This window comes from Euleptes europaea, chromosome 17, assembly GCF_029931775.1.
Source record: "Euleptes europaea isolate rEulEur1 chromosome 17, rEulEur1.hap1, whole genome shotgun sequence".
Classification (NCBI taxonomy): Eukaryota; Metazoa; Chordata; class Lepidosauria; order Squamata; family Sphaerodactylidae; genus Euleptes; species Euleptes europaea.
In genome coordinates, this window is record NC_079328.1 from 26,175,718 (window position 1) to 26,201,815 (window position 26,098).

A 26,098-nucleotide genomic window follows, 5' to 3' on the forward strand; every position below is an offset into this window, starting at 1 on the left:
GAAAACTGGTTAGCAATGGGTGGGGGGCGGGGGGGGGCACAAGTAGTGAGCCTTGCCTAGGGCGCAAAACTGACTGGCGCCAGCCCTGGAGGGACGGGGTATGTGGCTTGTTAAAAAACAAAAACCTCCTTTCAACACTCTTGTTTCACGCCTAGCCTCCTCGGACTACACTTCCCGGCAGGCTCCGCGCGCCCAGCACGCGCTCGTTACGTTCGGCGGCGTCTTCTCCCCCCCCCCGCCCTCTCCCGCGGGTTTCCGGCCAGTCCAAGATGGCGGCGCGCTGGAGCAGCGAGAATGTTGTGGTGGAGTTCCGGGATTCGCAGGTAACCGGTGGCTCCCTCAGCTCGGGCAGCTCACGCGCCGGGTGGGTTTTTGGGGTGCAAGCGTGACCCCCCCCCTCTTCTTTGCTGCAAGGCAACGAGGTTGTCTTCCCACTGTTTACTATTCAGATAGGGGTTGCTACCTTTGGCCTCGCAGTAGTCTCTTCCTCCCGTTCCTTTCGAAGAGGCGCGTAATGTGGCGCTTATGGCTTTTTTTATGCTTCTTCGTTCTTTCTCTGGGGGTGGAAAAGGCTAGACGGAGTGCCTGTGGAAAAGCTAAGAAGTTTTGGGAGATGAGATGTAACGAAATACGGAGGATTTCGCAACAAAATGTTTCCAAAACACCTGAAACGATGCTGTTAAGTATGATTCCAGACACTGTTTTTACGCACCCAACTTTTTTGATATATGCCACTACTGCTGCACGTGTGATATATGCAGCTAAATGGAAGACTGACGAGTTGCCCACAAAAAATGATTGGATGAATAAGATGTTAGAATTGACAGAAATGGCGAAACTTAGAGCTTGGATAAATCAGACTGATAATGCACAATTTTGGGGGGAATGGGAGGTGTGGAGAATTTATTGTGAAACGTATTTTTCAATGGGATTGTTTAAAGGATACTCTTTGTTTTAATCTCTATTATAGATTTGGGAGAGTGACTATATCAAGTTTCAATATTATTATCTATAGTTAAGATAAGATAATCATACATTAATTACTATATTTTAGGGATTAAAATGTGTAATCAAAAGTACATACAATTTATTATTGGATGGGAGAGAAGTAGGGGGAAGTCATTATATTTTTTAATCATTACTTTTCCCCCCTCTTGTATTAAATGAAGAAAATAATAAAAATTTTATTTAAAAAAAAAGCAAAGGCTAGACGGAGTGAGTAGCCCATGCCAGTTCAGGGGTTCTCCCTTTCTCCATTTGATGCTAGCGACAACCCTGTGAAGTAGGCACGGCTGGAAGGGAGTGGCTGGCTCATGGCTGACTGGATTCTGTTTCCAACAACAATAGTAGTCATGTGAGGTAGGCGTGGCTGTTGAGTAACTGTCACAAGGTTCCCAAGCAGAATTCAGGGCTGAATGGGGATTTGAGGGTGGGGCTCTTCATTCCCTGTTTGTAATACACATATCTGTTATGAATGTAAGAATCATCTTTCTTGGGACAGCTCAATAAATAGTTTGTTAGTAATGATAACTCAGGGTTGCTGTCTGACTTAAGTGAAATAAAGCCCTGGCATGCATCCTGTGTTTTTAACTGCATACCCATATGCAGGAGTTAGCAGATTCTGGAAGAGCCGCCAAGTTAGTGTGCTCTGTCTCTTGGTGCCCTTTTGGGTCGGGAAAACTGCAGGTATGAAGGCTGAGGCCCCTTCTCCTGCTCCATACACTGTCATCCCAGTCTGAATTGTGGGGCCGTGCGTGCTTGGGAAATGAGTTCCCATGCACCTGGTATTTATTGTCTCAGTCAAAATTGGATCTGGGGCATATTACAGTTCACAAATTGTACCATGTAGCTTGCCCCTAATCACATCTTTGTTATTGGAGCATATGGAATTTGCTCCTAACACTTGCAAATATCTTTAAACTTATACCTTTTGCTGGAGGAAAATAGCTTTTATTATTAGTGATTTTTATTAATAAATGCATACATCTCTAACAGTTTGCAGAAAACTTTAATTATGTATCACCCCTGATCTCTTGTACAGCCAGTGGCTGTTATGCACATCAGTGAGGAACTGATTGCATTGTAAGGTCTGTTAACTGAATCCAGAGGTTCTGATAGATAGTTCTTTGAGAGCTGAATTTGTGTAATAAGCACGCAGAGCTGGAGATCTGTGGGACTCATACTTAAATTAATGTTGAGGAAGTCATACTCTGTTCAGTTAAGAGTTTCTTAATTTTGCAGCATAATATGGTTTGGCCAGCTTTCCCTCTTCTGCATTTTCCCCTTTAAAATGTGGAATATTATTTCTTCATAGCATCTGAAGAAGCGGGCTCTGATGCACGAAAGGTCATGCTGGAATAAATGTTGTTAATCTTTTGAGGTGCTGCTGGACTTCTAGTTTACATATAGTTGGTTCATACTAGCTTAATTTTATCCCCCTATAATGGAGTGCTGCTCCTAAACTGAAGCATTGTAAAATAAATATTAATGTTTCTAGTCTCACAGTGATTGAAAGAAGTGCTTTATCTACCAGTGCAGTGCTTTCAATGCTGGGGAGGGTATTCCTGGTGTGTTGTGGTTGGTATGTCACACTAGGACCAGGGACACCCAAGTTCAATTCCCTACTCTGCCATGGAAGTTCTCTGGCTGTCTTTGGGCCAGTCAGTCACATTCATCCTAAATTATTGCCCGAGGTAGCTGTTCTGAGGATAAAACAGAGGAGGGGAGAATACTTCTTTGGGTCTCCATTGGAGAGAAAAGTATAGTAGAAGTATCTTTGGGTCTCCATTGGAGAGAAAAGTATAGTAGAAGTATCTTTGGGTCTCCATTGGAGAGAAAAGTGTAGTAGAAGTATCAAAATAATGCTTTGTGTTGTCTTGTTTGTGGGCTTCCTAGAGGCACCTGGTTGGCCACTGTGTGAACAGACTTGGTCTGATCCAGCATGGCCTTTCTTATGTTCTTATGTGTTAATCCTTCTTTAATGGCACAGGACAAGAAGTGTGGAACAGCTGCAAGAGTTTGACTCTTGACAGTGTAGTGCTTCAGACCACACTGTTTCCCTGCCTTGCCTTGGCTGTAATGGGCAGTTGTGATATCTGTTACCTATTTTGCTCAGTATTTTGCTCCATTACATTCTACCTGTACGTCTAATGGATAAGTCTCTGGACCTTGGTGCATATTAAAATTGAGAGCCGGTGTGGTGGCTAGAGAGTCTGGAAGACGCAGTTTCAAAATCCCCACTCTGCTATGGACTTTTTCCTGGGTGACCTTCAGCTAGTCACACAGTCTTAGGCTAGCTTACCTCACAGGGTGGTGGTTCTGAGGATAAACATGGAGGAGAACAATATAAGCTGTTTGGGGTCCCCACAGGTTTATAAGTGACATAAATTAAATATGTACATAATAGAGCTACAGTTTAGAATTCTGAAAAAAATCTTACTGTTTTTTTAACATGTGCAGACATCACTCTTTTTTATTAATTAAATTATGTATTTAATTCATTTATACCCCGCTTTTCTTCCCAGGGGGGACCTAAAGTGGCTTACATCATTCTCCTCCTCTCCATTTTATCCTCACATCACCCGTTATCTGATTCTTCTGACTAGAGATGCCAGGGATTGAACCTGGGACCTTATTCATGCTGAGCATGTGGTCTACTGCTGAGCCACAGCCCCCCTAAATTAGGAATGAAATATTTCCCTAGTCCATTATTCTTAACCACTAGATTCTACTGGGGCTTTCTGGTGGTATGGGCACCACAGGAAAGGTACCTATTTTTTCATGTTCCATTACTAGAATGTGGCACTTGTACTAATGCAAGTATGGGCTCAGGAGATGACCAGTATTTCCCACCAAGCATCCTTCAGTTTACCTGTGTGTGTGTGTGTGTCACTGCATTTGCCCTAGTCATGTCAGCCCCGTTGTCCATCATGGACTGAAATACTCTACATCTCAGGGATGAAATGAGGGCACACTGGCTAAGAACCCCTCACACACACATTCTGGCCCTGCCCCCTTTAAGCCCTCCATTGTCACCACTTCCGCCCCCAGCCCTCTTGTAGTACAGAGGGAATACGTTTCTCCATGGGAGAAAGGTTAATACAGTTTCTTGGATGGTCCTAGCAGCTCCATAGCTAATGAGTCTTCTGCAAGGGGGATAAAAGGTTCCTTTTCTCTGCAAAACAAACTCACATCCGCCTTGAATAGAGGCTATTCCTGTCCACGGGGGGGGGGGGAGGAGAGTGAGGGGGATCACCAGTCTTACATCCTTCTGAGCTAGAGATCTGCCAGGACCCACGAAGGGCCAGACCAAATGACTTCATGGGTCTTAAACGGCCCTCGGGCCTGACGTTCCCCACCCCTGAGCTAACATCTAGGAAACCTAGGTTCGAATCACCACTCTGCTATGGAGGCTTGTTGGGTGACCTGGGGCCAGTCACACAGTCTCTACCTAACCTACCTTATGGGGTTGTTGTGAGGTTAGCCAAAAGGAGGAGAGGAGCATGATGTAAGCCACTTCAGGTCTTTGTTGGGTGGGAGGGAAATGCGAGGTATGTAAAGTGAATAAACCGTTTCCCCTCTGGGGATCACAGGAGTATGCTGAGGGAGGCTAAACTTCAGGAAGGGGAAGTAGGTGTCTCCTCCTTTGGAGTACAGCCTCCACTGTGAAGCCTGTCAAAATGATAGGAAAGTCAGTAGTAGCAAACTCTGACAAGCTGGCTGTGATTCTTCAGACAGCTCTATGGGCTGCAGTAATGTATGTCAAGCAACCTGCTGTTGCACTAAAGGTCAGTGCCATTTCTAGGCTGGATTAACAGGGTTGTAGCTTCTAATATTTGGAAAGCAACAATCCCACTCTGCTTAGTAGCAGTAAGCTCTTCCCTGGGGAGCTGCATTTTGGCTCCACAAGTTCGTTCATCAAAGCTACTAGTTCTACGGGAAATATTTCTTACCCTTCCTACCCTCAGATTCCAACACTAAGGGACCAAAAAGAGATGCATTTCTAAAGCTTCTCTTTCTGGCTGCGTCGAGGGAGTTCTTTCTCGCCTTAGGTGACCAGTGAGCACTGTATAAATCTGCTGTCATTTTTTGAAAAGATGGATGGTAGATGACTTGGAGGCAACCGGTTCCCGGTAGACCAATTGTGTCTGGATGTGGAAGCATTCTGGAGAACCTTGCTAAGTATTTGGATACTTTTCTCTTATCCTTTTCCCAGAGGACAGACTCTTATGTTAAGGACACCATTGAATTTATTTCACATGTTGAATCTCAGGAGAGCTCTGAGGATGGCAGAGGGCCTCGGTCCCAAGTGACAGGTTGATCAAACTGGGGTGACCTTGGGTGATTTTCATTTTTTTTTTTTTGCCATGCCATTCCACCCCTTCCTCCAGGTGTTGCCTTCGTGGTGTCATCCTTCGTTTTATCCCCATTACAATCCTGCGAAGTAGGTTAGGTTGAGTGACTGACTAATAGGCCCCCGGTGAACTTTGTTGCTGGACTAGGGTTTAAAGCTAGGTCTCTCTGGTCTAGCATTGTGTGCGCTACCCCATGTTGATTTTCCCACATGCAGCCATCTGGGTAAGTCCAAAAAACCCTAGTAACTGCTATCCTACATGTACTGATGTTAATAACTTGCGGGGCCTAAAAGACAAAAGGAACCAACTTTTGCAAGTGCCTTAGTCCTTGCCTGGTCACATGGACACATGAAGGTGCCTTATACTGAATCAGACCCTTGGTCCATCAAAGTCAGTATTGTCTACTCGTACCGGCAGCAGCTCTCCAGGGTCTCAGGCAGAGGTCTTTCACATCACCTACTTGCCTAGTCCCTTTAACTGGAGATGCTGGGGATTGAACCTGGGACCTTCTGCATGCCAAGCAGATGCTCTACCACTGAGCCACAGCCCTTCCCCTGGTCAGTTGAAGGGAGGTTCTTTGCAGGCAAGCACACACCCGGTACACTGGTGGACTTATACATACAAAACGCAACATCCTTGACAAAACACATATCTGCTTTTGGAAAGCAGTCAGGTTAGATTCTCCAAAAACACGACATTGGAGTGTGTGTGGAGGGGTTGGGGGGTGGATTTTCAGCAAACCAGATCATTTACTCCAGATCTTGTGGATTGCCATCTGTAGCCATGGCTCAGATTTCCTCTCAAACGTTGCAGCCTTTTCGGTGCCCATCTCCCAGCGGGTATTTCTGCAACAGGACTTGTACCCGGAGGGAGCCCCATCCAAAGACACACAGGGCTCTGGGCAGCCATCCAGAGGTCATAAGGAAATCCATCCCAGCCCAAGCCTTGGTGTCTTTTTTGATGCTGGAATTTCTCCTTCCAGACTTGAGCTCACGTCTCTTGCACAGCAAACCTCATCCCCCCACACACACCGCCCCCCACCCCAGTTCAGCAGCTGTTGTGCTTGCTTACCTACTGACCTAGCCTGTCACGTTGGCAGGGCGCAAGCCCGGCAAGGAGAGGCTGGTAGGCCGTGTAGCGTTTCTCTTCCAATCAGTCGCTAGCTTTTAGGGTGTCATCTTTCATCGGCAGGCTAGGTGATTGCTATCTAGCAAGGCAATATTGCTGGCGCGTCAAAGCGCTGAGAGAAGCAGTCTAACTCGTTATGTTTGTGCCTCTTTGAGAGCAGTACCAGGGTCCCCTGTCAATCCTACCGGTGCTAATCCATTGACAGTTTGCAACAGTTAAAACTAGCCCTATCAAAGGCTAAATTGTCAGGAGGGTGGGGTAAAGCTCAGCCTTTGAAAAACAAAGTCTGGCTGTTCTCTTAGCCTGCCAAAAAGTCCTTATATCGCAGGGAGATGGGCGCTGAAAATGCTGCAACATTTGATAGGAAATCCAAGCCATGGCTACAGATGGCAGTCCACAAGATCTGAAGGGAAGTCCCCATTCAGAAACAGCCGCCTTCGTCACAGGATGATGCTTGGCTTGGGGCAGGCCAGCCATTGGTGATTGGCCTCAGCAGCCCATGTGATGGTGGCCACGGCCTGTTCTCAGAATTGTCCAGGTGCCTGCAGGCTCAGTAAAGTTGGGGAGCCCTGGACTCTGCCAATGAATATTAAATTGGTATGTCCTGATTTATCTGCGCGGTGTCCTCCTTCTCTTAATTGCTATAACCATGTGATGATCTTCATGGGCTGTTATCTTTTGTTGTGTTGGGTGATCGTGCTCAGGCCTCGGAGGCGATAAACCTAATTACTTGATGTTTGTCGCTTCAGTGGAACTTGCAGAACTGCAGCTCTCAAGTTGCATTCCACAAAGCACTTAAGGTGGATTTGAACCACGCCGAACGAACCTTTAAAAAAACAAAACCTACCTCTGATGTAGCTGGCTTGTGAGTTCATTCTCTTGGTTTCCCAAATTCAGCTGCTTCCCTTAACTCCTCATAACCATTTTAAACAAGTAACCTCTTCCCTTTGCCAGATTGGTTGTAGCGGTGGATTTCACCATGTTTCTCCCTCTCTCATAATACTAGAATACAGGGTCATCTGCTGATACTAGAGGGTGAGAGATTCAAAACAGAAAAAAAGAAGTACTTCCTCACACAATGCATAGTTAAATTGTGGAGTGGACATGTTCATGGAGGGTAGGGCTATCCATGGCTACTAGTCAAAATGAATACTAGTCACGATGCATACCTATTCTATACAGTCTCAGAGGAGCATGCCTATTATGTTAGGTGCTGTGGAGCACAGGCAGGATAATGCTGCTGCAGTCGTCTTGTTTGTGGGCTTCCTAGAGGCACCTGGTTGGCCACTGTGTGAACAGACGGCCTTGATCTGATCCAGCATGGCTTTTCTTATGTTCCCAACCCAGTTTATTTTTAATTGATGGTTTTCTACATTCTTTGATAAACTGAGCTGAGGGCAGGGGATTTATTTCACTCTGTCTCTCTCTTTTTCCCATTTTGCAGGCAACTGCCATGTCTGTGGACTGTCTTGGGCAGCATGCAGTACTTTCTGGGTGAGTGCCAAAACATTTGCAGTAGAGTTGCTGTTAATGCCAGCAGCCACCAGGTCGGTCCTTGGTGATGCTCATCGAAGGCAGGAAGTTTTTCACAGGTTGGTGCAAGGATTCTGCTTTGCAGTCTCAGTGGAACAGAGATAGAAAGAGCTCCAGTGGAAAACAGCAAAGAAAGAGGGGTCACTGCCAGATCACACCCCAGGGGTCCAGTGAGTTCAACTTGTTGTTAGGGAGCCAGATGCTTCCTTGGGAAGATCCCCAGCAGGGCATGAAGACCGTTGCCCATTCCTGTTATTTTGCCCAAATATTTGGTGCCTAGAGGTGTGCTGCCTCTGCGTATGGAAGTTCTGTGTAGCTATCCTGATCATCGAAAATATCCGTTCCCGTGAACCTGTTGGCTGTGTTAGTGACAGTCATTGCATTTTGGCTTAGTGAAATTGACCCACAATCATCCATTTGTGCATTACATGAACTTTTTTTTATCAGTCCTGAATATCTTTTTTTCTTATGAGATTTATAAAAACAAGGATCTATGATGTGAGTGGTGGATTGCCTAGAGCGGGCCCCTTGATCCAGCCTGTTTTAGAGCACGGCTTGGTTGCTCAAATCTGAACTCGAGGGCTGCTGACCTGGTGTGGGAGAGCCTGGGTCTTTCACGTCACCCCCCCCTCCCCACCACATTGCTGATGTTTGAGACCTTTCTCTGTCTTATCGCTAATCTCGTCTTGCATGCTGTTAGCTTTGCAGCCAGCGACCTTCTACTTCTGTTGATCTGATTATCTGATGTCCTTGCGCATGTGGGTTTTCCAAAGCCTTGCTTACATTTCTTTTTGTTCTCATCTGCCATGACGTTCCATGATAGTCATAGCTATCCTGTGTGGGCATTTGTTTTCTGTGTGCAGTGGCGGATTGCACCATTCTTGCCCCCCTCCTCTCTGGAGCTGCTGTCCATGCTCTGGACATTGCTTTTGCATTGGGGCTGTTTTGCTGCTTTTCTACATCCTTTTCCTTGGAGGTTTTGAAGGGCTGTATGCTTCCAAATGAATGCAGAAAATGTACTAATGGCTCCATATAGCTTAGTGGGTTTTAAAAGGAGATTCCACAAATGCATGGAGCAGCTGTCTTTCAGTGGCTATTCGGTGCGATGGCTAAATGGGACCTCCATGTTTAGAGGTACTATACCTCTGAACACCAGTTGTGGAGGGTTGTCACCTTGTCCCATTGCTTGGGGAATCCTTGTTGGCCACTCTGGAGAGAAGAATCTTAGCCTAGATGAGTTTGTTTTATATCCCAGTTTTCTCTGCCTTTAAGGAGTCTCAAACCAGCTTACAATCGCCTTCCCTTCCTCTCCCCCACAACAGACACCTTGTGAGGTAGGTGGGGCTGAGAGAGTTTGGAGGGAAGTGTGACTAGCCCAAGGTCACCCACCAGGCTTCATGTGGAGGAGTTAGGGAAACAAGCCCGGTTCTCCAGTTTAGAGTCCGCCGCTCATGTGGAGGAGTGGGGAATCAAACCCGGTTCTCCAGGTTAGAGTCCACCGCTCTTAACCACACACCACGCTGGCTCTCCAGTCGGACTTTTAGTCATCTCTGGCAGGGCTTTTCGCAATGTTTTTATGTAGTGTGACCCAGAGACTGAACCAGGGCAAAAGCAAATGGAGGAGAGCAGCAGATTGGATTGTCAGTGCCTAGAATTGCCAGGGAGAAGGCTGAGTCTTGACCTTAGTCACGTTCCTTTCTTTCAGTTTCATAAGCGGATGCTGCCATTCGGTGCTGTACAGTAAAGTCGAGCCCGGTACTTGTAACCTATCATCTGCCTCGTATCCATCAGAGGATGGTATATTCCTCATCCGTGGGAGATCCCACTGTGTGTGGTGTCTTAACAACACGCACCCCGTGTTCTTGCTATGTATAATCCCTCCCCCCATCTCCACCTGTGACAACGAACAGACGTCTCGCTAGTAGTAATAAATTATTTGGACTCTCCTCCCACTTCCAAGCTATCTCAATTCTGTCAAGTTAGGAAGAATTTTGTAACGTTAGAGCAGTTCCTCAGTGGAACAGGCTTCTTTGGGAGGTGGTAAGCTCTCCTTTCCTGGAGGTTTTTAAGAAGAGGTTAGATGGCCATTTGTCAGCAATGCTGATTCTGTGACCTTAGGCAGATGATGAGAGGGAAGGCATCTTGGCCATCTTCTGGTCACTGGGGGTGTGGGGGGTAGGTAGTTGTGAATGTCCTGCATTGTGCACGGGGTTGGACTAGATGACCCTGGTGGTCCCTTCCAACTATAATTCTATGATTCTAAGTTCTGGAAATGAGATGGATCTTGTAGTTGGCTATAGCATCAGTGCCACTCTAAGCCAAATTGGTCCTCCTGAGTCTGTTGAAGTCCGTGGGCTCAGAAGAGTGGAACTCCGCTTAGGGTAGCGCGGTTAATGCTGTCACAGATCTGGCGAAGGCCACTGGCCACCAAATGCTGAAAAGTGGCTGACGCTGTCACTCTTAGCAAATAAGAATCAGGTGATACCTTGCTTCATTAACAATCTGGAAGTGCTTTCTCAAGGCTAGAGGGGGATGTGTTGGTTACGAACATGAGGTAATTCCACGAGGGGCTTGAACTATATTAAGAGATAAAGAAAATATGTTAGTTGGGAGATAAATATCAAGGTGACAGGAGAGTCAGAAGAATAACAATCACCATATTCAAGGTTGGAAGAAAAGCATATTCAGGGAGATGGTTGCTCAGTGCATAGGCAATAAATGATGATAAGTTTGTTTAGTAATTAAAATTGAAATTTCTGTTACCATTTAAAAAGTAGTGAAGAAAAGCTAACACTACCCAAAGAGACATGTGCATTGAATCTAATTCATGCTATCTAGGAATGGAAGAGCAAACATCTTGCAAGATGTCTTCATTCTGTAGGAATGTTGAAAATAAATGTGCAAAGTTTGTGAGCCCCACTTAGTGGGACGGCCAGGTTATGTTCGAGGTGATTTCAGTATAAGGTCACCTTTAAAGATACATAAATGTGACCGCTTTTAAATAAAAGAAATCTGCTTCTTGTGAGATCAAAGCTCCTTTCCCCTTAGACTTGTGCAGTGCTGTTTATTTTCTAACTCTTATTCTTCTATTCTCTTAAGCTAGTTGAGGTTGTGAGCATCGTATATCCAGGTGAATAAAAGAAAGTAGATACAAAGATTTTTCTATAGTGGCTCAAGGCAGAGAGCCAGCATGGTGTAGTGGTTAAGAGTAGTGGTTTGGAGCGGTGGAGTCTAATCTGGAGAACCAGGTTTGATTCCCCACTCCTCCACATGAGTGGTGGAGGCTAATATGGTGAACTGGATCCCCCCCCCCCTACACACGAAGCCAGCTGGGTGACCTTGTTAGAGCTCTCTCAGCCCCACCTACCTCACAGGGTGTCTGTTGTGGGGAGGGGAAGGGAAGGTGATTGTAAGCCGGTTTGAGTCTCTCTTAAGCAGTAGAGAATGTCGGCATATAAAAACCAACTCTTCTTCTTCTAGTTCCAGATTTAAAAACCTAACAAAGTACAATAAAACTCCAATTAACACCCTGGTAGTGTTTGGAAAGTGCCACCAAGTCGCTACCGTCTTATGGTGATCCTGTAGGGTTTTCATGCAAGATACAAATGGAGGTGGCTTGCCATTGCCTGGCTCTGCATAGCAACCCTGGACTTCCTTGGTGGTCTCCCATCCAGGTACTAACCAGGTTTGACCCTGCTTAGCTTCAGAGATCTGGAATGCCTGTAGTTTACACCCCACTAAAAGCCCTAGCAAAAAAAAAATTGGCCATGTTTCAACTTCTAAAAACTTTTAAAGATGGCACCCCCCCTCACCTCTTTGGGGGTCTACTTTTCAAGGTGGGCACAGCTATGGAAAAGGATCAGGCCCTGGTAGGTACCAGGTAGGCTACTGTAAGAGGAAGGAGCAGCCAGCAGGTGGCAACCTGAAGACTGTAGTTAGCGCATGGTGTAAGAAGCTCCTTTAGAGGTGCGGGTCGTGCATATCCCACGTGTACTTCTAGTTGTAACATACCAGAGATGAGCTGAGAATCACCATGGTGTACCTTTTGCCAAGCGATTAATACCTTGACTATTGAGAAGCTACACAGAAGTCTGATTTCTCAGGTGCAGACCTTTCTCCTCAGTAGCCTGACCCCCCCCCCAAAAATCTGAAGAAAATGGCAGTAGAGCGCACCTTTGTTCCACCGTTGATGGTGTGTTATGTATGTTCCTTGCAGGCGTCGTTTCCTCTACATCGTCAACCTTGATGCACCAGCGGAAGGCCACCGCAAGATCTCTCGCCAGAGCAAGTGGGACATTGGTGCTGTGCAGTGGAATCCACACGACAGCCACGCGCACTACTTTGCGGCTTCGGTGAGCCAGTCCCGATATTTGGTTGTGTTCTCCTCCCCCCCCCCCACCGGCTCGATCCTAACACCGCAGTGTTGCATCCAAATAACTTGTGGGATTGAGACCGGATTGCTGCTTTCGCGTATATCAGGAGCATGGTTATCTTCGTGCATACGGGGAGCTTTCCAACCATGTGTAGATCCTCCCAATACAGACGGTTGCCAAGGTGTCTGAACTAGGGCAACTTGTGTATTTTGCATACACATACAGCTTCAGTTGACCACTGGGTTTTCAGGGTTCTTTTTTGCATGTACCAAAGCTGGATGCACATGCAGAATATGTGCATTGCCCAGACAACAGTGTGTCTTCATATATCAGGAGCAATGTGGCTAGCCCATGCTCCCAATATGTGTGGTTTGTCAGCATCCCTGTTACTGCTTCTTGTGTGTCTTTGATTCCTTTTTGTTCAGTTTTAATTAGTTGGATCTCTGACTTATTTTCTTGATTTTTTGGTGTTATTTCCTGCAGTCCAGTTGTGTTCTTTTATCTATTTGTCGTAACTGAGTTGAATGATCGTGTCTTTTTATCTGTTTGCTATAACTGTTGTATAAGTTTTATTTTTTGTTTTAACTGTGCTGCAAGAATGTTAATTTGTCTTGCTACAGTTGGCACCAATTTCTCGGTTATTATATCAGTGTCATCTTCTGAACTGAGTTCTTTCTTGGCCATTCTCATTCTTTTCGCCATGGCCCTCAATTTTGTTAAGCTTCTTCTTCATTTAAATGCCTTGAACACTTTTTACATCTAATTTTGCAGTCATATATCTATAATTGAAATTTCACATAACCATTAATACTATAGTCTTATGGATGTTACTACCCCAACTTAATAATTAATAATTGCTAAATATATGATATAATGAGAAATATTTTATGTCTTTAAAATATATCCTATTACTAGCAACTTTAAAACCCTGAAATATATGGTATAATCAACAGTTAATGAAATAGTCTTACATAGATATTACTTTTATCATTAACTTATTTAAAATTATCTCTTAAAAACCTAGGATATATAAAATTGATATAACTTTGTTAAAAAAGTATCAGATCAGAGAGGGTTATGTTTTTTATAAAAGAGAAAAATATTCACAGTTGTAGCAATTACCACAAAACACCAGTAAATGGCAGCAAAGATTTACTTTTCCAGCTCTGTAAAGTCTTTATAGAATACCTGTTTCAAAATGAAGGCCAGGGGGGAAAAAAAGGCTAAAAGGTTTATAGATCCCACAAGCCTTTACTTTATAAACAGAGTTTATAAAAGGTTTAAAGTTTATAGAGGCCCAACCCAGACCAAAACAACAACAAGGATTGTAGTAAGAAAAAACAAAGAAACCCCCCAGCAAGACTTCTACCTTCTTCTTCTGTTCTCTTCCCTTTCATGTTTTCTAGGCACTATTATAAACGTTCTTTTGGAAATTTTAATCCGATATCCAGATACAAAGTCCCAAATAGATAGAGAAAATCCAAATGTTTATTTTATTTTATAAGATTCCAGATTTCTTATACTACATTACCTCAGCAAAGTTATTTATGGTTCCAGTATAGATGTGGCTGAGCAAACATCTAAGGAAAACGCTTAAAAAAAAGTCCTCAAAGCAAAACAGAAGTCAGTTGTTAACACTAATACAGGATATTTTCATAATGTTTATTTTCTTCCAAATTTAATCAATTAGTTCACAATAACCATTCAGTTTTTGGAAGCAAGATGGCGATTCCCCATCTTCTCGATTAACCCTATCACGCACTTTTATAACTCCAAAATCGGTTAGTGGTGTTATTCCAAGTTCCAAATTGGCAATTATTTGAAGCTTTAGATGTGAAGGCACAAAATTAATTAGCTGATACAGATAAATGCCAGATGACATTTGACGCAGTACTAATTGTGAGCAAACCCCTGAACGGCTCCAGATATTTTCCAGTCTTCCAGCGGGTGAGAAGCCTCCTCAAATGAAAGTTCCCCACCTGCTTTTCAGACCAGAAAGAAGCGTTAAAAAAAGTCAGAGGCATTCAGTCTATTTACCAACAGGGGGCTTGAATTTGGTTTAGAATCCTAGAGTTGGAAGGTACCACCAGGGTCATCTAGTCCAACCCCCTGCACAATGCAGGAATTTCACAACTATCTCCCCCACACACCCCCAGCAACCCCTACTCCATGCCCAGAAGATGTTGTGCAGTTATGTTACCGTATATACTCGGGTATAAGCAGACCCGAGTATAAGCCGAGGTGCCTAATTTCACCCCCAAAATGGGGAAAAATTAGGCACCCACGTATAAGCCGAGGGGAAAATGCATCCCCTCCCCCCCCCCCGCAGGCTTACCTGACCGGGCTCCAGGCGCGCAGGCAGGCGGCGGCGGCCCCCTCCCTGCGCACAGGAGGCCCCGCAGGGTCAGCTGGCAAGCGGGTGGACTGGCCCGGGTGAGGTGGGGGGGGAGAAACCGCCGCCGCCCAGCAGAAGGCGGGGTGGGGTGGGGTGAAGAAGCCGCCGCCGCCGCGCAAAAGGCGCGACGATCGCGCAAAAGGCGTGATCGGGTGGGGTGGGGGTGGGGAGAAACCGCTGCCGCGCAGAAGGTGCGATCAGGTGGGGGGGGAGAAGGCGGGACAGCCCGCCCATCAGCTGGCAGGCGGGAGCGCGCTGGGAGAGGGCCTGGCAGGCGAATTACCGTATTGACCCCAGTATAAGCCGAGGTGAGTTTTTTAAGCCAAAAATCATGGCTAAAAAACTCGGCTTATACTCAAGTATATACGGTATGTTTAGTTGTGCAGTTGTGTAAAATTCTAGGTGACTTACAGAGTCCAGATCCATAACTCATCCAGGTGATAAAAAAACTAAAACATGCAAATGAACAGATAATCTAGAAAGATGCTCCAAGATAAAGTACCAACCCAATCCTTAGGGAATTATGCTTTGCACTGGCTGTGATAACTGAAAAAAAGCTGTATCAACATTCCTCTTTAGGGAAGTCTTGATACAGCCTTGCAGGAAGGTTGGGAATAGCTGTAAAGGCCCTATTCTCAGTTGCTGGAGAAGGATCTTTTTTAATTGATGGATTTTGAAGCAAGAGATGTTCCCATTTATCCATTCCACCTTTCTTCCATCATGGAGCCCAAGGTGATCTATGTGAGGCTCCTGGAAGGGTTCCTGTTCAGGCACAGATGAATACCAGACCTCTAGCTTCAGCGAGATTTCTTGTTACCTTTTGTCTTCCAGTCATAATCCGGGGAATGATTCTGCAGCTGCCACCTACTCTTCTTTCCTTGTTGCGGCTACTCACATCTTCTGTTTAATTTCAGAGCAACCAGCGCATTGACCTGTATAAATGGAAAGATGGGCATGGGGAAGCTGGCACTTCCTTGCAAGGACACACACGTGTGATCAGGTATGCCCTCCCCGCACCCAGCAAGCCTCAGTGCATTCTGTTACTTAATTTCATGCAGCTGTGCCTTCTGCCAGCCATGAACAAAAGCAGCTGCTAATGACCGCGCGGAGCTTTGTGACCACTGATGTCCAAGGCAGAGGCCTTCTGCTGGAACCTGTTGATTCCCTCTCTGTACCTTTTGTTTTCCCAGTGACTTGGACTGGGCCGTGTTTGAGCCAGATCTGCTGGTTACCAGTTCGGTTGACACGTACATCTACATTTGGGACATCAAGTAAGAGCACAGGCCCTGTAGGAGGAGCTCGTTCTAGCCATTGTGGCAGACTCCCGTGGGGCATCCAGGACTGCTATAACTTGAGCAGGAGGTTCAGGTTGAGTCCCTGCTGTTGCTTCACGGGGTGTCTCTGGTCTTGCTTATGCCTTGGGGATCAAAAGGAATTTCCCTCCAGGTCAAATGGAGAGCCCTACTGGAATGGTGACTGGTGGTACCCGTCAGCCTTGTTTCTCTCCCTAGCTTGCTTAACCTGTTGCTGTTGTGTGATGAAGGCTGCTTTCAGTGATTCACCCCAGTCTCAGTCTGCAGAATGTGGTCACTTGTATCACAGGGGAATGGTTGGCAACCTTTCTAGATCAGTAATTCCCAAATGGGGGTGCCATGGGAAATGTTACATAGTTAAAGACTCTGGTGAGCCAAAAACATACCAGATTCACTGAAGAGGTTGCTTGCTGTGCCTCTGCATGATTCCCTGCTCTAGGTCTCGCCTTTTCCCCGGTCAGCTGCCTCTGGAGGCAGGTGATTCTGCTGTATATCTCCTATCAGTTGTGTTCGAATCAGAAAGCAAGTTACCCACCCACAGAGGAGACTCTTTAACTATGCCTCTGCAGGAGTTGGTGCTCTAGGCATGCCTCTTGCCCAAGAGGGAGTCTGCTTAGATCAGTGACTCATACAGAAAGACACAGTAGGCTCCTCTTAGAGCAAGCTAGGCTTATTCATGAGCCCTGTAAATGTAAGCCTTTTGGGTGTCGGAGTATGTCCAATTTTAATTTGGGAAAAATATAATGTGCCTTGGCTATAAAAGGTTTGGGGAACACCAACCAGGTAACAGGTGTGTGTATATTTACACCAGTATCATTTTTCAGGGACACCCGAAAGCCCACTGTCTCGCTCTCTGCAGTTGGTAAGTACTGGTTATCTGGGTAGGTGGAATCTCTGATTCTTTGCAGCTCACATCTCTCTGTGGATCGCTGTTGGGTTTGGCTTGTGAACCACGGGCGTTACTCTCGGCAGGTATTACTCTCGGCAGGTATTCATGTGAGGCTTCTTCCCGTGCACTTGTTGATCACCTCCAGATTTTACATGCCTCACCCTTCCAGTAGCTGGCATTCATTAAAATGGCAAAAAAATAATAATCCAAAGAAAACAAATAGAATTTAGAAAGACAGGAGAGAGGGAGAGGTTGTTTGAGGGAGAGAAGCAAGGGTGGTTCTTTCAAAAATTATTTGGAGGATGACTCGCGGGAACAAGAGAAGAAGCAAAATCAAAAGACTGCCCTAACCAAGTTCCTGCTGAAGGCCTGCGTGTAGTTAAGAAACCCCAAATCGTGGGATGGGATCTGAGCACAGAAATGGCACCTGTACGTTAGAAAAAGGCCTCAGTGCTGTACCGGTTTCCATTGTAGGTTGTCCAGTAGACCATTAAGTGGCCCCCAATGTGTGGCACGCCCTCCATCATTGGCATGAGTTTGTGGGGGCATCTTTGGGCAGGTGCCAGAGCATTTGCAGGTCTAGCTTGTGGCACAGATATGCTCTCAGCTGCTTCTTCTGTCCCTCCCCATTGTCTGCATAGCAGACAAGAAGCAAAAAAACACACACTAAGACACAAAGTCTTACTCTATGTTCAGTACATGCAGTAGAACGGCACACTCCTATTCTGTGGAGACTGTTTGCTAAAAAGTTCGGCCACTACTGCAGCAGCCTACAGTTGAGTCGCTTTGCCCTAGGGCAGTATTTTGAGCTGGCCTTCCCAAACAGGGCAACATTGATAACTGTGCTGGATGTTTGCAGCTGGCCTCTTGCGCCAGGCATGGTACCGATGAGCAGGTTTGGACCGACAGCTGGTCCTCCTGTCTCTCGGGCTCGCTGCAGGGTTGGCATCCCACCCACCCTGCTGCCACCCAGAGGCCTTTCTGCAAAGGTTTTTGAACCCGAGGCTCTCTTCTCCTCCTGCAGCCGGAGCCTCCCAGGTCAAGTGGAATAAGAAAAATGCCAACTGCTTGGCAACCAGCCATGACGGGGATGTGCGCATTTGGGACAAGCGGGTGAGTTGCTGTCACCTTCTCTGATAGAAACGCAGCCTTACGGTGAGCTCCCATATGCCTTATGGCCCCGAGAGCTCCAAGATGGTGCGGGGCTGTTGCTAGGCTCGCTGAAGACCCACGGCATCCCTTTCGCCCTGAAACTGGGCACTTACACACATGCCAAATGATGCCCTTTCAATCCACTTTGAAGCTGGACTTCACTGTGTGAATCTTCAAGCAAAACCTCTTCTTGCAGAAACCTGGCACTGCTGTGGAGTACCTGGCCGCCCACCTCTCCAAAATCCACGGCCTGGACTGGCACCCGGACAACGAGAACATCTTGGCCACATCCAGCCAGGACAACTCCGTCAGGGTAGGTAGGTGGGGGTGGGTTTCTGGGGGCTGTTAAGATGTATTCTGACAAAGAGCGCATGCCCATCAGATGTGCTAGGATAGTGGATCTGTTTGCTTGTTTTAGAGCTGGGTGGTTTGTTTCAGCCGGGCTGGTCCCTGCTGGTCTTCCCTGTTGTTGGAGATAGTTGGGGAGATAACCCGGGGAGTGCAGACTGCATGGCTGGCTTCCAGACTTGGAGATCAGGTGTACGAGAAGGTACCTGCCTTCTCCAGAGGCTCCTTCTGCACTCTTAGCTACATACCTGAATATGCTCCTCTGCCTCAGGGGGCATGCGCTAAGGGTCGCAGGTGACACTGCCTTCGCCTGGAGCCTTAGGGTTTGTTGAGCACAGGCAGGATCAGCTTTTTAAAAAAAGTTAAATTTTATTAATGAAAGCCTGAGTCCCAATTCCACCTTGTCTTTCCATCTACCTGGAAGGCTCAACAAATCATTAAAAACAGCAACATTATAATGAACATTGTCCTGCCCGTTCTGTGGAGTGCGCCATTTCATTGTGTGGCTTTTCAGTTTTGTAGTTCTCGTTTAGTTTTTGCAATGCATTTTCTAGTTTCAGGGGCCCGGCTCTTGCTGTATTTTATACATGTTGTTTTTGTTACATGTATTTTGTTGTATGTTGTTTCTCTTGTATTGTTTAATAAATAACTAATGTAAAAAAAAAACCAACACCATAAAATTAACCCTGCAAATAAAAATGCCATTGGACATCTAATGTCCAACAGTTAGAGCAGTTCCTCAGTGGAACAGGCTTCCTCGGGAGGTGGTAAGCTCTCCTTCCCTGGAGGTTTTTTGAAGAAGAGGCTAGATGACCATCTGTCAGCAGTGCTGATTCTATGACCTTAAGCAGATGATGAACGGGAGGGCATCTTGGCCATCTTCTGGGCATGGAGTAGGGGTCACTGTGTGTGTGTGTGTGGGGGGGGGTAGTTGTGAATTTCCTGCATTGTGCAGGGGGTTGGACTAGATGACCCTGGTGGTCCCTTCCAACTCTGATTCTATCAGCAACAGCCAAATGCCTGTCCCAATAAAAAGACTCTATTGGTCTTCTGAGGCCTTATGAAGTGCCAAGAGAGCCAGTGATGGTTGGAGTGCCGAACTAGGATCTGGGAGAGAGCCCAACTTTAAATCCCGCCTTTGCCATGGACACTGGGTATCTATGGTGACAGAGACCCTGCCTCTCTCCTGTAATACAATCAAGTGGTTCAGGGTTTGGCCAGTAACTCACAGCAAATAAGCTGAAATAGCTTCATTGAATAGAAAGATTAGAAAAAGATTTAAAAATACAAGTTACAGTTCTGTAGCAAGACACAACAATAAAACAACAAATCCTACTAGCTAAATACTAAGGTTCTTGCACAGCATACTTAATGCTTGAGTCTAACTATCAGTATTTCTGTCAAGAAGGGGGTGGTGGTAGAAGGGATGTCCTAACTTCTGAACAACTGAACCTATGGAGAAGCGGGGCCACAAACAGGTGACCCCCCTAGCAACCGATCTTGGGCTGTCATGAATGAAGCTTCTAGCTGGTGCAAGCTGGTTCAGCGTTCCCAAGGAATGAGCAAAGTTACCTCTCCCGTCTCAGTTTCCCAGATGTAGCACATAATTAATGGAGGCTTGAACCTGTCCTTGAACCAGCCTGGCAAGCAAAAAACAACAACCACCAGCTAGGCCTCTGGTGGGAAATTACAAACAAGACAAGATGGATGCTGTTTGTCTTGAAAGTATTCTTGGGCCAGTCACTCTCTCTCTTACCCTGACCTAATTCACAGGGTGGTTGTTAGGATAAAGAGGAGGAGGGGAGAATGATCATGTAATCCACTTTGAGTCTCTGTTGGGAAGAAAGGTGGGGTATAAACACTTATGTTTAATAAATAAGGTGGAATTCTGGCATGCTAACATTCTTACGGAGGCAATTTGCAAGACTCGGTTTTATCAGGTTTGCTCCATTGCTGCCACTTTACAGCAAGACAAGTCTGGAGTGGGATCTCACCCACCAATCTTAGTAAAGAGCTGTTTGGGATTTTAACAGAAGGTTCTCCCTTATGCTAGGACTCCTTCGACCATTGTTTTGAATTGTTTCTGGACATTCTCAGGCAGACAGTGCAGCTGGGAATGGTCATTGGAGTCACACAATGAATTAGATCCAGCTAGCTTTTCCTCTCATTCGTGCCCGATCCCCTTCCTAACGCCAGCATCTGTCCTACATGGCTGTGGTCAATGCAGGCCCCATGATCCCTAGCAGACCCTTTTGGACAGTTAAAGGACAGCATCCTTCCTCTTTCATGGTAGAAAAGCTGCTTGGATCCAACCCGTTCTTTCTCACCCACACATGGCAAGAGGCAAATCAGCATTTTGCTCCAGCAGTAGCTTTCAGACTGCGTTCAGAAGGGGCTCCATTGCTGTTATTGATCACCCATGGCCAGGAGCAGCAATTTAGGCAGGGATTTTGGTCTGCAGCAGGACAGGCGAGACAGATGTCCATTCCGTCAGTGGAAAAGTTTGGGGGATCCAAGCCAGACAATTGAGGCTGCTGTGCCCAGGTCTTCGCCAAGCCAGGGAATCTTTTATGACGTGAGTCCTTCCAAGTCAGGAGGAACCGCTGGGCTACAGAGGTGGGTGACGTCACCCCTGAGCCTCACAGGCTGCAGAACCTTCTGACCCACACTCTAGTGCCCCACTAGGGAGGGCAGCAGTGCAGAAATTTGACAGCTCCTGATCAAGGAGTGCTTCTAAACTTCTCTCTTTTCCACTTTGATAATCCTTTCGAAGATAAATGGAGGTGCCACATGGGGCAGGACGGTGTCTGGAGTTGTCCTTGCTTATTCATTTGTACCCCATCTCCCCCCCCCCCGAAATGGGGACCCAAGGTTCCTTACATCGTTCTCGTCCATTTGATCCTCACAACAACCCTGTGTGTGACTGGCCCAAGGTCACTCGGCAAGCTTTCGTGGCAAAGTGGGGATTCAAACCTGGGTCTTTCAGATCCCATACCCCCCAAAAGGGGGGGGGGACATAACCTTAAAAAACCAAATTAAGTACCTAAAAGGTCAAGAAAAAAAAGAATGAAAAATACAAGGCCAAAAGTTATACAATTAAAAGTTGAACAGTTAAAAGGCTATGTCCGTGTACAATGTCTGTATAAATTTATTACAGGTTAAAATCTAATCACACATACAACACATATATGGCCCTGCAAAAGCCTACCAAATAAATATACTCATATAACATAATTAGACATAGAATCATACAATCAAACTCAGAACATACGTGTGACCTGTAATAAATCTATATAGGCAGTGTGCACTGACATAACCTTTTAATTGTTCAACTTTTAATTGTATAACTTTTGGCCTTGTATGCTTCTTCCTTTTGTTCTTGGTCTTCCAGATCCTAGTCTGGCGCTCTAACCGCTTCTCCACGCTTGCTGGCCGTCCTTGTCCCGATCCCTCGAAGGAGAGCCCAGTCTTAAGCTCTTAGTATTGTGGTGTGCGGGTTGTGCTGTGGTTTTCCCAGGAGTGTACGTGTTGCTATTGTTAAGCATCCTCCTCCTGACCTGCCTTGTTTCTCTCTTTTTTTTAATTCTTTGGGTGAAGTTCTGGGACTACCGACAGCCCCGAAAATACCTCAACATCCTGCCTTGCCAGGTTCCAGTGTGGAAGGCCAGATATACGGCAAGAGTCTCTTTTATAAAGGGGAGGGGAGTGGAAGGGAATCGCTGCCAAAACGAGAGTGGGTGGAAGGGTCCAGTGGGCAAATTCCTAATGCCTGGTGGAATTAAGCAAGGAGGAATCCACAGGATCAGTTAATGCAAGTTGCGCTGTAACTGTTAAGAGACTCTGAATATCCGCTTTGCACATTTAAAACTAGGGCTGCCAACCAATTAAAGAAAAATCTTACATCTTTTAATTATGCACATTTTAGTCAATCCAGTTTGCATATAAATGAACAGCAGCTCTGAAGTAAAAAAGAAAAGTACTTTGTTCTGAGTTGCATGCAGTGGTCTTGAAAGATATATTTGCATTAAAAATGATAGAAGTTAAAAAAAGAGAGGTTCCTGATGAATTGAGAATACCTTTTAAGTCAGTGAGAGGGGCTTTTAATTGGTTTAAATTTGGTTTTCAACCCAGGGCTTGGGACCCTCAGTTGGCTCGCACAGCTTATGCGTTGATCTGTGGGCTCCTGGAGAGCGGATTTTTTTTTGCTGCCTTCTGGAGGGGCCTGCCATCTGTGTTTACCTGTAGAGAGCAAGGGTATCCTACCCCCTGCAGTTATTTGCAGGCATACTGAGAAAAACATTGGTCTGGCAAAGCCAGGCCATGCAGTGGTGGAGAGAATTCCCTCGCGGCACAAACCTTCAACTTGTGTCTTCACTAAGGGTATACCTCCTGGTGTTCACCTTGCGTTTCCCATCCCCAGGTCTCTAGACCTGTTGCCTGCTATCCTCACCTTGACACCGGCAAAGTAAGAGCTTCAGCTTCCCCTTGTTCTGGCATGTGACTTGGATGTCATGTGACTTCCTGTCATTCTCTTGCCAGCTCAGTGGAGTCCCATGCTGGCTGGGTCCAAGTTCCGCCAAGGTTGATGACCACTGATCTCTAACCAGTTGATCACTGAAGGATATTTACTTGGAAGTCAGCTCAATTTTATTCTGTGGGGCTCACTCTAAGGAAAGGGTTCTTAGGATTGCAGCCAAAATGTTGTGACCCTGTTGAAGACATACTGGGTAGGGTATTGGGGGTACACCAAAATGCACCTTATAGGGTTGAAGTGACAGTCATGAGTCTTAGCTCAATCTGAATGACTTAGAGCAGAGAGGAGGCTGTGGAGGGGCTGTGGCTCAGTGGTAGAGCCTCTGCTTGGCATGCAGAAGGTCCCAGGTTCAATCCCTGGCATCTCCAGTTAAAGGGATTAGGCAAATAGGTGATGTGAAAGACTCACCCACAGCTACAGTTCCCATTCCAGATGGGTTGCACCAGCCGCTGCTTGCCTTCCTCTAGGGCTAGGTAGAGTAATAGTAACCCACTTCAAGCCTCCTCTGTGCAACATAGGACAAAATCTTGTCATAAGTGTGGAAAGTGTGGAAATGTATTAGAAATCGAAACAATGTGGAGCATGAGATTATAGAAATGCCTTGAGCAATTTATCTTCTGAAAAAGCCCCAAAGCTTGTAAAAGTTAATGGGTACCTTAGTGCTGTCGCCAAGTGTAATGGCATGCAGTCTGCTATTATTGGTCAGCAGCTCTGCACCTCGAATGTGTCCCTTACAAACATGCATATGTGCTTTTCTTCTCCCTGGGGAAAAGTGGGGTTTCAGAGAATGTGGAGCATGAGATTATAGAAATGCCTTGAGCAATTTATCTCCCAAAGAAGCCCCAAAGGCTTGTAAAAATTAATGGGTACCTTAGTGCTGTCGCCGAATGCAGTGGCACTCAATCTGCTCTGCTTTCTCAGCAGCTGTGCACCTCTAATGTATCCCTTACAAAAAATGCCTGTGTGCTTTTCTTTTACCTGGGGAAAAGTTGGGGTTTCAGACTTCTCAAAGTCTTTGGGCTAAGTGTTGGGCTACTAAGGTTTCCCGTTCTCCCTCTCAGCCTTTCAGCAACGGGCTGGTGACCGTGATGGTCCCCCAGCTACGACGAGAGAACAGTCTCCTGCTCTGGAATATCTTCAACCTGAACACGCCGGTCCACACCTTCGTAGGGCACGATGACGTGGTGCTAGAATTCCAGTGGCGTAAGCAGAAAGAAGGTGCTTGAAGGACAGAGTGGGACAGTTAATGAATTTTTTTAAAGCCACAACAGTGATAATACTGACCCTGTCATTAAATATCCCATGTTATGCATCCTAATCACAAGACCAGAAAGTTAAATACCAAAACTAGCAATTGCACCAGAAAAACAGTAACACAGAACTCTGTAAAACACAGACAAGAAATATGAAGTAGCCATCAAGAAATGCATGGGAAACAAAAAAATGTTCTTGTTTAGTACCTAAAGTTCATCATTGTGGCCTCTTTGCAGTCCCACATGGGAACTGTGCTTGCGCAGGCCAGCTGCCTACATCCTGGGGCAGGGAGTTCCACAACTTAACTATGCATTGTGTGAAGAAATACTTCCTTTTATCTGTTTTGGATCTCTCACCCTCCAGCTTCAGCAGATGACCCCGCGTCCTAGTATTATGAGAGAGGGAGAAAAGCTTCTCCCTGTCCATTCTCTCCATACCATGCATAATTTTATAGATCTCTATCATGTCTCCCCTTAACCGCCTTCTTTCCAAGCTAAGCAGCCCTAAGCTTTTTAACTGCTCCTCATAGGGCAGTTGCTCTAGTCCCCTGATAATTTTGGTTGCTCTTTTCGTCACCTTCTCAAGCTCTGCAATATCCTTTATTAGGTTGGTGACCGGAACTGTACATAGTATTCCAAGTGTGGTCTCACCATAGATTTGTATAAGAGCAGTATGATAGCACAGTGTTGGTAGTATGAGATAGCTCAGTATGATAGTACAGTGGTGTGCACACATTGTTTTGACCTTGCCTTCTAAACAGCAAAATTCCAAGTATGCATCTGTGTCTGAAGACACGGGGCTAGAGCATGTTTCCCATAGCCTGAGTCTCACACACACCTGTGGTTTCTCCTCTTTACAGCTTTAAAGCTAGCCAGTATTAAATTAGATCTAACATGTATTTTCATTTGTCCTTCCAGGCTCCAAGGACTACCAGTTGGTCACATGGTCTCGAGATCTAACATGTATTTTCATTTGTCCTTCCAGGCTCCAAGGACTACCAGCTGGTCACATGGTCTCGAGATCAGACGCTGCGGATGTGGCGTGTCGATTGCCAGCTGCAGAGGGTAGGTTTGATGGGTAGTAAAATACTTTCTTCCTGGGTTTTGGTTGTACCAACCAGTCCTATTCAGCCATACATTGTCTCACCAAAACCCACTATTCTAGAGCATTTCCTTTCACGCATCTGCTGGGGCGGCTTCTTGCTGTGGTTTATCAGGAGGTGCTGATTCGAGGGTCCCTCCAGAAGAAAAACCTCCTTGTTCTCTTAGAAGCCTGGCACCTGGTTGAAAGCCTCCAAGGAAAGCAGGTGCCCCCATGCCTTTCAAACCAAGTCTTCCGTCATCCGGCTGGGCTAGTCCTTAGGAAACATTTCCTGAATCGGGCCTACAATATGAAGCATTGCTGTTTCTCCTTTTAAGCAAAAAAATTAACCTTTTTGGTGGCAGTTCAGCAGGTTTGTGTCCCCAGTTTGTGTGCCCCCACCATCCGCGGGTCGACGATGGTGCCCAACAGCTACTAAACTTACAGGGTGGGGGTATAGTTTCATACAGGCCGAGCAGCGCAGGCTCACGGGCCCTGTTTTTTGACTGGCATTCTCTGTTGCACCCACACCTCCTCACACGCCCGGCTGTATTTCTGCTTTTGCTGCCTCTTGTTTCCAGCTGTGCTCCAACGACCTCTTGGACGGGGTGGAGGAGCTCATCGACGGGATTTCTCTCCTGCCAGAGCCGGACAAGCCCCTGCCCGTCCAAGACTCCGAGCCCCAGCAAAACTCCAACCACGGAGAGGAGGAAGGTGAGGCAGGAGAGTCACACATTGCATTTCC

General features: G+C 46.2%; 1 protein-coding gene across 2 annotated transcripts in view; it reads left to right on the top strand.

Moving 5' to 3' along the window:
- The first annotated feature begins 253 nt into the window (after nucleotides 1-253).
- WDR59 (WD repeat domain 59) overlaps nucleotides 254-26,098 on the top strand; it is a 55,658-nt gene continuing 29,813 nt past the window's right edge. For both annotated transcript variants that reach the window (XM_056862463.1, XM_056862462.1), the window contains exons 1-12: nucleotides 254-323; nucleotides 7,927-7,976; nucleotides 12,232-12,367; nucleotides 15,698-15,783; nucleotides 15,974-16,054; nucleotides 16,921-16,958; nucleotides 18,010-18,098; nucleotides 18,334-18,450; nucleotides 22,083-22,160; nucleotides 24,081-24,237; nucleotides 25,258-25,337; nucleotides 25,935-26,067. In XM_056862463.1, the coding sequence (XP_056718441.1) occupies nucleotides 270-323; nucleotides 7,927-7,976; nucleotides 12,232-12,367; nucleotides 15,698-15,783; nucleotides 15,974-16,054; nucleotides 16,921-16,958; nucleotides 18,010-18,098; nucleotides 18,334-18,450; nucleotides 22,083-22,160; nucleotides 24,081-24,237; nucleotides 25,258-25,337; nucleotides 25,935-26,067 (1,099 nt within the window). In that variant the 5' untranslated portion in view covers nucleotides 254-269. The remainder of the gene's footprint in view (nucleotides 324-7,926; nucleotides 7,977-12,231; nucleotides 12,368-15,697; nucleotides 15,784-15,973; nucleotides 16,055-16,920; nucleotides 16,959-18,009; nucleotides 18,099-18,333; nucleotides 18,451-22,082; nucleotides 22,161-24,080; nucleotides 24,238-25,257; nucleotides 25,338-25,934; nucleotides 26,068-26,098) is intronic.